The following is a 13652-nucleotide window of genomic DNA, read 5'->3' on the forward strand; positions in this document are numbered from 1 at the left end:
ACCTGTATTTATGTCCTGTCAGCAATGGGATTCGAACCTGCAAACTTGACATCCCAAGTCTCCTTCGCTGAATGAAAACACACTTGGATTCAAATTCACAGGAGTTTATATAAAAATCCACCAAATTGAATTAACTTTAAGCATGATTTCATATTGTAAATGTTTATTGTGTTCAGGGGCAAAGAGGGCCTCATGTTAGTTACCGGAGGTTTGCTGGTTCAAAATCCCTGAGCGAGGCCCTTAAGTTGCAACAGGAAAGACGACCGGCATGAAACTTGTGTCAAATCTAAAATTTTTAATTGAAGAAACAATGACAAGAGTACCCCCCCCCCCCCCCCCCCCCAGAGGGTTTGATTAGGTCAAATAGCTGAGATATGAAAGCTGGAGATGGCGTTGCATCTCCTGAAACTGAAAGATGGAGAAGTCCACCTATTCGTCTTCTGGCCATTATTGAGGCTGCAAGCTGAGGTTGCTGTGCTCTGCTGTGTCTTACTGCCCCCTAGTGGTTTGATTCCGCTACTGATCCATCCCCGGGGTAAAGAGGCTGATTGAGAACAGGTGAAGAACTGATTGAATTCCAGCAGCAACATAAACAACAAGAGAAAACAGAGGGCGGTGTTGTAATTCAAACAATTTGCATTTATTTGGTGCTTATTTTCTTTAATTCGGTTTTCTTTTGCAAACATTCTGCCAGCAGGTGAAGTTTACATGGAGTTAATCTGCTATTCTTTTCATAAGAAGCGCTGCTCATTAACTTACAATCAAGCAGGGTTAAAAAAATAAAATAAAATCAAAAAGTATTGTTTAGTGAGAAAAAACAACTTTTTGCTGTCAGCCAGTCGGTGCTGTTATCAGTCAAACCACACGCTCCCATGCACCGGGGGAATTAAACACACACACACACACACACACACACACACACACACACACACACACACACACACACACACCGTATTTGAAATACAAAACAATGCACAAACAGAACGGTGGAAACTAGTGATTAGCTTTGCAGCAGACTTATAATTGGAGCATCTAATTACAGTATTGCCACATTGTTCTGCTCTACTTCTAATTTACCACATTTGCATCCCAGAAAAACAATCACTTTGGTTGGGATCAAAGTGGGTGAATGACTAGCATTAACTGTGAACACAGTTCTAGTTATAGATGCAATAAAATAGTCTAAGCTGTTTTTTGTTGGTTTTTTTGTATAATTTTCATGTCTTTGAAACAATAGAGAAACATTAATGAGTGACAAGAAAGACAAAAATGTGCGGTGCATTATCTACATTAGCTTTTTTAAATGAACGCAATATAGCCTGGCTACAAGTGCAAGCGATAAAGATAAAAGTACATATTCAGTGTTGGAAAGACCAAACACTACTTAAGCAATAATCTTGCAAAACTGCATGTAACAAAAATGTAAGAAACATAATTACATTGCATATTTGTTTCTATAGAAATGTTTTCCTATACAAGAAAATTAAATACAAAAAAAAAAAATCGCTGAGATGTCTCACTTTTTCTTCTTTTTTTTTTCGCTCTAGCTGAGTAAATACTTCACAATTACCAAATACATTCCAAATGACCTTAAAAGCTCACGTTAGATCTCAGTTGTTTAAACTGGACACCCGGGGCTGGATGGTGACCCGTCTGACCGGCGTCTGATCCGCGTTGCGATTGGCTACCAGCTCCTGCAGCTGCAGAGCCCCTCCGCCGATGAAGCAGAAGGCCGGGCACACCGGGCCGGAGCAATCCACATGACCTTCCCACAGAGGTCGCAGGGAGTGGGCGTCGTAGAAGGTGACGCGTCCCTTCTCGAAATCCAGGCACACGCCCAGCCGGGGCGGCAGAGGGTAGGTGAGGCCTGCGGGCGACGAGGGTCCGTTCCCGTTGCTGATAGGGTCTCTCACGCTGTTGCCATGGCTACTGTGGTGGTGGTAGTTGTGCTGGGGAAGGTAGATTTTACCCATCCCCATAGTGAGAAAGCAGAAGGGCGGAGCGGAGTCCAGGGCGTCCTCAGCCCCGCTGTCATGGCCGCTGTCCGGGTCATAACTAGAGAGAGAGGGCAAAAGTCAGAGTGTCATTTACAGCTAATATACTACCACTGCACTAAAGTTGGTCTACTCCTTTAAAGGTCTCTCATTTAATGTATTAGACATTGAAGATTTCTCCTTCACTCTACCTTTTTTCTCCCGTCCTGTCAGTGCACAATTCCTAACACCAAAACTCAAAGACCTTTAACAATATAGAGAAAATTCAACTGCCAGAAAGCAGAGAAATTGAGCTTTGTGTCCATGAACTAGTCTTGTGGAGCTACTCAGTACAACTGTCTAATCACAGACGAGCTTCACCGGTATGTCCGACACTTCTTACACACAGTTATGTTATAAGAGCTGCCACATATTGGAAGTTGACGTTATCGTGGACAAAACTGCAGAAGCACCTACTCATGAGACATTTTGGGACAATTCTACAACCAGAAAAAATGATAAGAAATTCAGTTCAGTTTTGGAGGATAATTACTGTTTGTGGTATGGGTGACTTTATATATAGTATATATAGCAGTAGGGCTATAGGTACAGGTATACATGAACTCTGTATGTGATTTTGTATTGTATGTACATTTGTACATACAATACGTAAAAACAATTGAAAAAGTCTGGCACTCAGGTAGTTTTCAGTGCAGCATTGTTGATCTCGGACTTGAGAACATTTCTGCCATCTGCTGTTGATTCTCAGTGTTATATACACATAGGAAACATCAATTCTATTTGTTTGTAAATTGCAGCTAATGTCTTTTTTTATGTCTTTTTCCCCATTTGGTGAGGTTGTTTATTATTCATCCGACTCACCGTGGACTGGCCATGTCTTGTGGAAGGTGAAACCACTCCTGCAGTTTGGACTCCAGACCCACTCCTACCTGTTTTAACACAAACTAAATCAAACTTTCAATTGATAATTAAAGTTCCTTTACTTATTTTATGGTTCTATACAGGATTAAAAAGTCAATGTGTCACTAAAGCAACTGAACCTCCTTCAAATCTTCCATATGTTCCACCTCTTATGCCAGAAAAAGAGTCACATACATGTAAGCAAATCAAAGACTTTACAAAGGAACCCGTTGTATTTCAGTTTTATTTCTAACAGGTTTGGGTACTGCTGCAAAGTTGAAGGCCGAGATCTGGAAGCGCACCAACATCCTTAAAGAGAGGTTAGTGAGAAGCAGGTGCAGTCTTAAAATCAAGACTTGCATAAGACTGTGGTTAAAAAAGTCTCAGTGGATCAGCCCACTAAAGCTGGAGCAGCCCGGCCACACAGGAAGGCTCCAGAAAATGAAGGCCTGGGGGGGGGGGGGGGGGGCTTTCCCCCGCCAGAGTGTCAGAGTGGATTTATTATGGCTTTTTTTTTCTTTTTTTTTTAATTCAAGCCTTTATTTAACCAGGTGAACTTCAACCAGTCCAAATACATGTGTTTAAGAATAGTGTCTCTATGTTACTCATGAGTATAAACATGTGTGTTGGTAGAGAATTACCTTGATTTCAGTCAAGTTGAAGCTCTATTATTTCTTTCTATGAATAATGTCATAGACTTCCACTGTCTCCATAAACAGCATAGCACAACTGATTTACCTTCACCAGGTAGGACCCAGGCTCGACTGAGCATGCCCAGTAATGCCGTCCCTGAGTGATGGCTACGTCCCCCACCAGGAGGTCAGAGGTCAGGTGACAGGAAGTGAGGGCATGGTCTGCGGCCTGCAGCAGGGAGAGCCCGGGGACGCTGCGGGCACAGCGCTGCTCTTTGCTGACCACCAGCCGGTCGGCGTGAAGCCCCCAGCGCGAGTCCAGGTAGAAGTTGAGCACTGCAGAGAGAGGGTGGGAAACGACGGAGAGGGAGTGAAAACAGAGAGAGAGAAGAAGAAAGGAGGAGACGGAGAGTCCAGGAGGAACATACAGGGAGTTTAAGAAGTAACGGAAGGGTGGTAAACTCTTACATATCTACAGTCAGAAAGCAGCAAAGAGAAAAGAAAGTGAAGAGAAGAAGGAGGAAAACGGAACCGAGAGAAGACATGCACCTCCTCCCATAATGCACTGGAATAGAAAAGGTAACACTAAAACATTGATGACTCGAGGTGTAAAGTCTAAAAGGTTTCACAACAAAGCTCCGGCAGTGGGAGGTGCAATTTCTTTTCCAAAGTACAGAGGGAGGGTATGCAATATATTAGGAAAAACAGCCAAGAGGGACACAAGGAATTGAACAATCACTGAAATCGACCATCGAAAAAGCCCTCGATCTGAATCCGATCGATGTTGTTAAGCCTCACGACTTAACAAACTGCAAACCTCATCAGAGCTCGGACAGATCTCATTAGAGGAGGTAAAGTGGGGAGCCGAGGGATGAGTGGGCATTTAAACAAGGGGTGGAAAAGCAGAGGATGACCACAAAAAGAAAAGAGGGGTGGCGTGGGTCACTGACAGATATGAATGCACTTCTTACGTTCTGTAGGAGGCATGTAGGTTGGCAGCGTGGAAGTAGCAGAGTAGAGGATGACAAGTACACAGCTGTGAAATGGAAATAATGGATGAGAGAAAGATGAAGAAATAAAGAGTAAAGAAAGTGGGCTGTGTTGAAAGTGGATGGAGAGGTGGATATAATTGGAAAAAGGAAGGTGGAGAATGGGCAGAAAAGAAGAAAGACAATGAATCTTTAAGCATTTCACCATGGCAACCATTCCAATGCTTTAATAGTGAATGATAATAAAAAAAAACAGGTGTGACAAAGTGAAAGGCTACTGGATGGCAGCAGAAATACCTCGCAGGGTGACGGCAATGAGATTTAGTTTTTTTCACCGACTGAAGTAGCCGTGAGTCAAAAATAACTGAAGTGATTCCTGATTGTGTATTGAAGGTTAAAGGGGGGGTGTCCAAATGAAATACCTCCTTTAAAAAAAATGGATTGCTATCGTCAGGGGATCCTAAACAAAATAATCTACAGACCGCTGTTGAAAAGAGTCAAACTGACCAGAATCACAGACACTTCACTTTACAGGCTCAGAAAAGAATTCTCTGAATGGGATGAACGTGTCGGTGGATTTCTGTAAAAAAGATTATCGACACACTATTGAGTGTGAATGTCCTCACAAAATCAGATGTTATTTGCAAACAAAGGAGGCTGAATTGGACTGAAGAGCTGCTCTGGGGATATTCTGGAAAACAAACAGTCATTCGCACCAGACAGAGAGGATTGTAGAAGAATTACAAAACATTTTCTTTTGCCCAATAAACAGCTAATCAGTATTAAATGAATATTCAATGAATATCTGTTGAATTGTAGATGTAAAATGAGAAATTTACCAGTATTACCAGTGACAGAGACCTATGTGAGATTTCTGTATTGTAAGTAAGCGGTAAAAGTAGCCTGGTATTCAAGCCTACTTTTACAGTTTCCAAAACTTTTCTAGTTGTTAATATCAGAATAGAAATAAAAAAGTGAGCTGAGAGATCTTTAAGCTCATTGACATCCCTGAACAGAAACGTCTGGAGGAAAACAGGTGCTGCAATAAAAGACACGACCGCACAAGTTTTACACTGGCAACCCAAGGCCGCGGTAAGTGAGGCTGTCCTGCTTGAGCCAAGTAAAGCTCAGACAGACACGATAACACAGCCACGGTCTGGAAAGTTAAGGACCAATGTTCTCACATGAAGGAGAAAAAGTGAAATCCGTAAAAAGTGCCTCCAAACTAGTCAGTCGTCTCATCACATTTGACAAACACGTCTTGACCTACTTTCACCAGCTGTGCCTCTGCCTTTATCTGATAATGATTATTTTGATTATAAAACACTTTCAAAAATCCTGTACATGTATAGTGGTGGGGGGGGGGAATCCAATCTTTAACATGTATTCAAACACAGATCAAGAATGAACTGAAACGGTAAACATGTTCTCTTCAGCTTGGTTTGAACAATCATTGAATTGTCCACTGTCCTCCTGTTTCCTTCTGATCTTTAGGACATTTAAAAGGCCCAGAGAGCACAAAGCACCAGTATGTTAATATATATATATATATATATATATATAAGGGCTCAATGCCATTTAATCATTAATAAGTGAGCAAAAACACTCTGATTCTTGCTTTAATGTGAACTTTTTTTTTGGTTAAACCTCATTAAAGATCAACAATTAACCATACTTCTAACCAGAAACACAAATCCTCTTCTTTTATCACTCACTTTCATTCAATGTTGTTTCCCTCAGGACAAAACAGACACCAAATCAACATTTGCAGTGATTTCGAAACCGCTTTTCACGCCTGCCTGAAGCTGTTGCACAACGCCGTTCAGAGTGCAAGCTCACCTGGCGCAGGCGGGGTGTGCAGGTAGACCTCCTCGCTGTACTCGCCGTAGCCCGCCTTGTTGCAGCCTCTCACCCGCAGCACGTACACGCTGTCCATCTCCAACCTGTCAATCACAGCACTGCTTCCACTCACTTCATCCAATCGCTGCCAGCCCCAGCGGGCGGCCGCCAGCCCCCCCCTGATCCCGCCCCGGGAGGCCCCTCCCGGCACCACGCCCCGGCGGCGGTACTCCACAGAGAAGTGCCAGGCGGGCGCAGATTCTGGAGGCAGTCGCCAGCACAGGAAGAGCTGGTCGTAGGCCAGAGTCCGCTGGGTGTCGATCACCGGAGCCAGAGGAGCTTTATGACAACAACATGGTTAATGTGTCGTAACGTACTGCAGCAATAATCTTTAACAAGCAAGAAGTTACAATCAGACCTGAATACTGGATACTGACTCTACTTGTATTTGAATATTTCTATCCTGAAAGTAACGCTACTTTTACTTGAGTGAAATGTAAATACTCCCCCGTCCTGCGTCCCCTTCTCACCCTGGATGAAGTTCAGCTCTGTCAGCAGCTTCAGCTCTTTCGAGACGTCCAGTTGGAAATGTCTGAATGATGGATCAGCCGCTAGGGTGAAGTGCTGGAGGTTCTCGATCGCTTTACTCAACCTGGTGCAGTGAAAACAAACATGGGGAGGACAACGTTAGTGGATTAAAAGAGGAACGGTACTCACATCAACATAAACTGAAAAACCAAACTACAATCATAATACCAGTAGTATAGTAGTATCCAGATTACATTTGTAAGTTGGACCAATTCATGGTTGGTTAAAAGCCAAAACATTTATGTCATGAAGTTTCTGTTTCCTCCCCTGAGGGAGAAAACGATATTTTGACGGCGAGACGATGAACTTTGAAAAGGTAACGGATCATGTCAGGCTGTGAAACCGGTTTAGTCTGTGACAAGACTAAGGCAGGACCACAAGTGAAGGACGTGTTTGTCGTGTCACTGAGAAAAACGCAGACGACCTGTTATGAGTCTGCCGGGCAGCCTGCACAAAGCAGGGCTGGTCCGTCTCTTTCAGCAGCTCCTGAGTGAACGCCAGCAGTCCCGCGTGCTCCATCAGGTTCCGCCTCTCCGACACCTGAGCGGACAGCGCCTCGCCCCGCTTCTGCCGGGCCGTCTCCAGAGCCTGGGTGAGCGAGGAGTGACGCTCGGCCAGCGCCGCCGTCAGATCCCTGATGCTCTGGGCCAGCTGCTCTCTGGCCGAGACGCTGTTAACCTGGTGGCGAGCAGCACAAGCAAACGCACGAGAACTCACACCCGGCTCGTGACGGCTGGCAGAATAATCAGGATCAACGTTTTAAAGCTCTTTGTGACTGTGCCTTTAAAAATGTATTGATAAATCTTTTATGAACATTATATACATCAGTACTTCTTTAGACGAAAACAATTCCATGCAATCTTAGACCTCAAGTATTAGGAGCGCAAAGGTAAAACTATGACTAAAGTTAAATGGGGAACAGATTAAGCTACATGACAACCAAACGAACTTCAATGGAACAAACAAACACTGCATTAGTGTTTATATGCAACTGATGATGCTCAGTGGCAGTTAATTCCACCTCCAGGAATATTTAGTGGGACAGACATTAATCACCTCAGTCTGAGTGATGGCGCTCTCCAGCTGTGTGATCTGAGCCAAGACTGTGTCCTGGTTGGACAGAATGTAGTTCATCTCCTTTGTAATCTTCTCCTGTAAAGAAATAGTTAAAAAAAAAAAAAAAAAAACACAGCATGAGAACAATTAAAACACACAGTTTAAATCAAATCGACCTCAGCGTAAAAAAGTTCATTCTCTCACTCTACCTCTAATAGATTATGACAGCTTTTAAACAAACCCATTCCTTACTAGTGTTTAGTTGCATTAACTGTGTTAACGTTATACCCTTCCATTCAAAATGTATGTACAATTGAAGTGAAGGTAAATAGTTTAAACATTATTTCATATGTCACACATACACACAAGTTTCAACCCAATATTAGTGCATATTTTCAAAATTAAAAACAAAAAGCGCAAAACACAAACATACAGAAAACTGAGCGGCTAAATAAAATAAAGCTGAATGCATGTGAACGTTCTTGGTTTGAAAGACTTGTATTTTGCTCGTGGGTTGAAAACCTGGACCGTGTCACACCTTCAGCGCTTGGTACGCCTGCGTCACCGGGAGGATTTTGTGGCCCGTGTGGATGCGGCGCAGTTTGCAGAGAGGGCAGAGCAGCCGCTGGCAGGACCGACAGTAGAACTGCAGCTTTTCCTGTTCGTGATCCGGACACGTCAAGACCTGAGCAACACAATCAGAGGCAAATTTTAATCAGCCATTTGAAAAGTATCATGGTAGAACACAATTATAGACAATTATTATGGAAAAAAAAAACAGGAAACACTTCTAGATCCAATGAATATATATCATTTACATTATTTAAATTGATGTTACAATGAAGTTGAGGCTTGTGGAAAATGACAAGGAAAGGCAGAGATCAGAATGGCAAACTCTCTGATTGTTCGCTTTACAATAAACGCTGCCACAGATGACGATGAACACACCTCATTTATAAGAAATCTGAAAAAATTCACTCTGGTTCTGCAGTTGTGAAGGGAGCTTATGGAAGTACAGGTGGAACTCCAGTCGGTCTTTCTATTACGTACGCGCACGCAAATGTACGTCTCTGAGTTTTTAACACCCGAGTGTGTGACGGTACCTTTGGTCGGAAGTTGAGCGTCGGCTGGATATGCTCGTGTTGCGCCCGCGGCGTTCCCCACGGGTGATACAGCTTGAAACACTCGTTGCAGAAATTGGCTCTGCAGTCGGCGCAGCCCTTGGTGGCCTCCAGAGTTTGAGGAGGCTTACAAAACTGGCACATCACAGCCACGCTGCCCAGACTCACTGTGTGTCGATATCTGATGGCGATGAGAGGAAAAGAAACCCAACAGAGGGTGAGGGGGAAAGAGAGAAATGGCCTTCAGCTCCTTGATTTGTTCCACTGTGACCGTTTTAACAGGCGAGGATTTAGCCAATCAACCTCAGACATGTTTTTGGACCGTGGAGGGAAACTAGAATACCCAGAGAAAAACCACACACGCTGCAATTAACAGATTTAAAAAATGAAACTCAGGCGAGAGCAGAGTGAGTGAGAATTAGAGAAACTGTATCAAACAGACAATAAATGGAAGACAAGGCTGCTTGACTGAGAAGAAGGAGTCACTGTTGCAACAGAACGTTGTGGTGCATGCTCTGCAGGAGTTCACACTTCTTCTGCTGCAGTCAGCTTTGAACATGCTCCAGGATTTTTGCATTTCTCAGGAACAATCAATGGTGTACTGGTGGCCTCGCCGTTCAAATAAACCCCAGTTTGAAGTCTTTGCAGTTCTTTTATCATGTTTTCATGATGTATTTGTAGAGTTTACCTTTCCACAATCCGCTCCAAGGTGAGGTTACGCAGGCAGTCAGTGAGACCCTTCTCTCCCAGTTCCACGTCTCGTCCACAGGGGACACAGGGGAACAGCATCACCAGGGGCGGGCCCTCTTTACGCCGCCGCCCTGGATGCGTCCCGTATCCAGGAGACCGCTGCATGGAGGGTGACGGAGGGTGGGGACCTTACGCCACAAAATTAAAGCCAGTTATGAGCAGAGAGTGAATACAAATGGGATCAATAAGGATGAGGTCATATGGACGCTGAACAAACCGGATCGCAGCACGCGGTCGATGGGACGCTGCTCGGCTTTAGGTGTGGGCCTCCGGACCTGGCGCGGGGAGCGGGTGTTGGGCGTGGACGCCGGGGAGTTGGGTTCTGGCGGCAGGTCTGGAGGCGGGTAGCCGTTTGCTACCAAGACCTCGTGTGCGCACATGAGGCAGACGCTGTGCTGGCAGGGCAGCACCACGGGCTGCTTCACGATGTCCTTACACACAGAGCAATGCAGCTCGTGCTCCAGGCTTTTCATGTTGGACTGTGAAAGCGCAGAGGTGTGACGTTAGGACAGACTGGAGCTTCAATCATCCGAGCGTCACTGGATGTCTCTCAGGACCAGATTTTGTCTCTTCAAAGTAAAAACTGTTGGCAGACAGATGACTTTGGACATTACTGTTGTTAAATATGAATGAAGATCAAACATGAATTATTTAGAGTCTGCAACCTTTAAATGACCACTCTGTATATGAACATGGACACTGAGAGAACATTTACACTGATGATCCTCCTGATTTATGGAATATTTCTTTCATATGAGTACATTCAAAATTTTCTTGATTGCTGACACGTCTGTATTAACGTTATCGCTTGAATTATATCACGAATGCTACGCCATTACAACATGACCACCTTCTTAATATTACATATGTCCCCCGTTTGTTGTAAAAAAAAAAATAATAATACCTTGACCCTTGTCAACATGGACACCCGTAAATGTGTGCTGTGGTGTTTGGAACCAGGATGTTAAGCAGCATGGAGGAACCACATGAGATCTGGCCAGCCATGATCTTGAACCAGTTTTGATGGATCCTAACCACTGGAGACCAGGGAAACCCCACAAGAGCAGCTTTGGAGACGCTCTGGCCCAGTTGCTCAGCCATCACACAATGATTCCTTGTGAAATCTGCTTTACATCTGTCAATATTTCCGTCTCCTGAGAGATGTACAGGACAAATTGTCCATGTTCTACTTTAAGGAACATCCTGGATAACAGGTTCAGTTACCATGGTACATATTTAAAAGTGTGTTATTTTGAGATTCTAACTCCAGGCTCCTTGACTTCCTCTCCTCGTGTCTGATTGTGATTTTATTTGGCCTGTCTTTCATTGATTCGTCTGTGTTTCTGTGGTCTGCGTGTTTGGGCTTTACCGGTGTTTCGTCGTCACATTGAGAGCTTTTTAAATTGGGGATTTTTACGGTTTTCATGCTGGAATAAAATGAGCTCTAGTTCCATCCGGGCTTTTACAGTGGGAATTACTGCATACCATGCAGTGGATGATAAAGAGGGCTACACATATGGTACACAGGAGATTTGTCTCTTCCTATACATCTTGTGCTGACCCAGCACCTTCAGTCTAAAAAAATAGAAAATCCTGCAGTAGTGAGAACTCTGAAAACTTGGTCCACTAAAGCAAATATCATGTGACTGAATGGCTCAAGGGCATTGGCGTGACAGAAAAGGACGTGGGCTGTTGCAGGCGTCTATATTCACTGTGAAAGCAGGATTTTATATAAAATATTGATGTTTAAAGAGGTCTGATGTTCTTCTTTCCTAGATTTCTATTCCTACATCAGACATTGAGTTCAGTTTGTAGAGGCTCCACAGAGGGAAAGTATTTCAGATCATCAGGCGTTCTGCCAGTCAGCAGGGGCGGCTTCCTCTTGCTATCATGGATGTCCTTGACACACAACCTCAGCTTACGAGTAGAACTGTTGCAGGGGCCAGTGCCAGTCATCATCAGACAGCGTGCGTTAACTTCAAAACGGGGATGAGACGAAGTGACGGTGCTGCTGATGGGATTTCTGGATTTTGTGATGATGTGATGCAGCTCACGACACCACACTTTGCCGTCATGCACACTGCTTCAGCAAACAATTCTAAGAGGATATTTGATTTTAAGAGGTTAAAGCTTTGACACCTTTCTATTTGCCCACTTGAATTAAAAGAAACTGATGTTTGCCAGGTGACAGAAAAGGCTTGAAAAGACAAATCTATAAGCCTGGGCCTACATTTAAGTGCAAAATTGGATTATTTCAGAATAGACTTCATCTCAATCTCTCTGTCATTTTTCAATGTCAGCTGTGGCCTATCTTTATCTCCCTCCTGCCACTGTAGCCCACTGAGATTTCTGCAGGCGTGTTCACGCCATGGCAAGCTGCAAATCTCCGCATCCATCTGGGTGGCTGGATGGATGGTGCGCACTGCCGCTGAGGCCGTGGAGGCTGAAGCATCCTTACCTTCACCTGGAGCCTGGGCGCCATGACAGTGGACTACGTGTATTTTTCCCACACGAGGAGAACGGAAAGGAGGTCTCGTGGAAAGGGGTGGGTGGGTGGGTGCGGGGGAGTGGGGAGGGGTTTGCGGCGTTAACGAGACTCGCCGTGCCTGCATACAGGATGAATTATGTGCAGCGGTGCCATCGACGTGGTGCCTGCTCAGTGCGCACCTCACAGGCCTTCAGTCTGTCCGACGTGAATCCTGCTTCCAGGCTATTTTTAACTCTTTCACAGCCGGCGCTACCCGCAGCATCCACACACACCTTTCTAAGATATCCCGTCTCCATGGAAACGACCATCGTGAGCCCCAAAAAGAAACGTGTTTTGCACCCGCTTAACTTATACCTTTCTCGTGGTGTTTAGTAAGAATGTTTTCTCCCCAAAAATACATATTTTCCTCATTTTTTTCTGATAATTGTTGCATAAGCTCCATTCAGTCACCGTGCAAACTGATGTATTTTCCATTTATGTAGGTTACGGCACCAAGTAACGCGCTATGAACCTCGAAGATGGTAAATATTTTCATTTACTTTCATTATATGTCAAAATATCTCTAATCTGAGCTCAAATCCACACCGTGTAATCCATCAAAACCCGTATACGGATCGCAGAAACGTGTCAATCCACCAGATGAATCGTCCTTTTGTTGTTGAAATAAAATTCATTCATCACCGTGCGTAATTTTAACGATGACACAAAAGTAGACGTGTTGTACTTACGCTGATCCGGACCAATGCTTCCATCGCTGATGTGGCTGTTTTCAATTCCATCTCTGCCATTTTAAGAAAATAATGACCGCCGGTCTTCATCATCTGGATGTCGGTGTATCTAGGCCACCAGCCGTACAGTGCATGTTATTATCAGAAAATGTGCAAACTTCACAACACTAAATTGTCAAATTTACCAGGTTTAGCGCTCGATGCCGTTCGTGTTTTGGTTTTTTTTCTCAGAAGACGCTCGAGATGGACATTTTTACGCACGCAAAACAACAACGCTGAAGTGTCGCCGTATGTTTTTACGCGCCAAAATAAAAGGAAGAAGAAATTGGTTGTTTTTTTTCTTTTTTTAATCCTTGATGGTAATAATAATGTGCACTATATCCGCACGGAATAACGGGAGCCTGTGGCTTATTCCTCACGCAGACGTCCCGCCCCCCTCTCCAATCCTGCGCCGGATGCTTTCAGATGATGAGGCGCAGCGCGGGGGGGGGGGGGGGGGGGAATCACGCTCCATCTACTGTGTTATTTATGTATCCATCCATCCATCCATCCATCCATCCAGAGAAG

The 13652-nt window shown here is 44.3% G+C and overlaps 1 protein-coding gene across 2 annotated transcripts; it reads right to left on the reverse strand.

The window, feature by feature from the left end:
- Window positions 1-614: 614 nt before the first annotated feature.
- Window positions 615-13531, reverse strand: trim46b (tripartite motif containing 46b). Of its 2 annotated transcripts, XR_013936138.1 has the most exons (13): window positions 13086-13521; window positions 10087-10348; window positions 9808-9997; window positions 9102-9300; window positions 8537-8683; window positions 7999-8094; window positions 7367-7620; window positions 6885-7006; window positions 6355-6693; window positions 4498-4622; window positions 3633-3862; window positions 2856-2923; window positions 1540-2055 (listed from the first exon to the last, which is right to left on the reverse strand). XR_013936138.1 is itself a non-coding variant. In XM_080484134.1 (12 exons), the coding sequence occupies exons 1-12, from the start codon at window positions 13176-13178 to the stop codon at window positions 1611-1613; spliced, it is 2445 nt and encodes an 814-aa protein (XP_080340260.1). In that variant the 5' UTR covers window positions 13179-13531; the 3' UTR covers window positions 615-1610. The 2 variants fall into 2 exon arrangements, 1 of the variants encoding a protein (XP_080340260.1); XM_080484134.1 differs by lacking the exon at window positions 4498-4622 and having other exon boundaries at window positions 615-2055; window positions 13086-13531.
- Window positions 13532-13652: the final 121 nt, after the last annotated feature.

Source organism: Lipophrys pholis, assembly GCF_963383615.2.
Source record: "Lipophrys pholis genome assembly, chromosome: 17".
NCBI classification, from domain to species: Eukaryota; Metazoa; Chordata; class Actinopteri; order Blenniiformes; family Blenniidae; genus Lipophrys; species Lipophrys pholis.

What these genes read in the sequence shown, in the direction of transcription:
- trim46b (XM_080484134.1), bottom strand. Translation starts at nt 13,178, where the DNA reads ATGATGAAGACCGGCGGTCATTATTTTCTTAAAATGGCAGAGATGGAA. An exon ending in GCACACCCCGCCTGCGCCAG is followed by an intron (nt 3,863 to 6,354) that starts GTGAGCTTGCAC and finishes CTCTCTCTGCAG; the next exon opens with TGCTCAACTTCTACCTGGAC. An exon ending in CAAGACATGGCCAGTCCACG is followed by an intron (nt 2,056 to 2,855) that starts GTGAGTCGGATG and finishes CTCTCTCTCTAG; the next exon opens with TTATGACCCGGACAGCGGCC.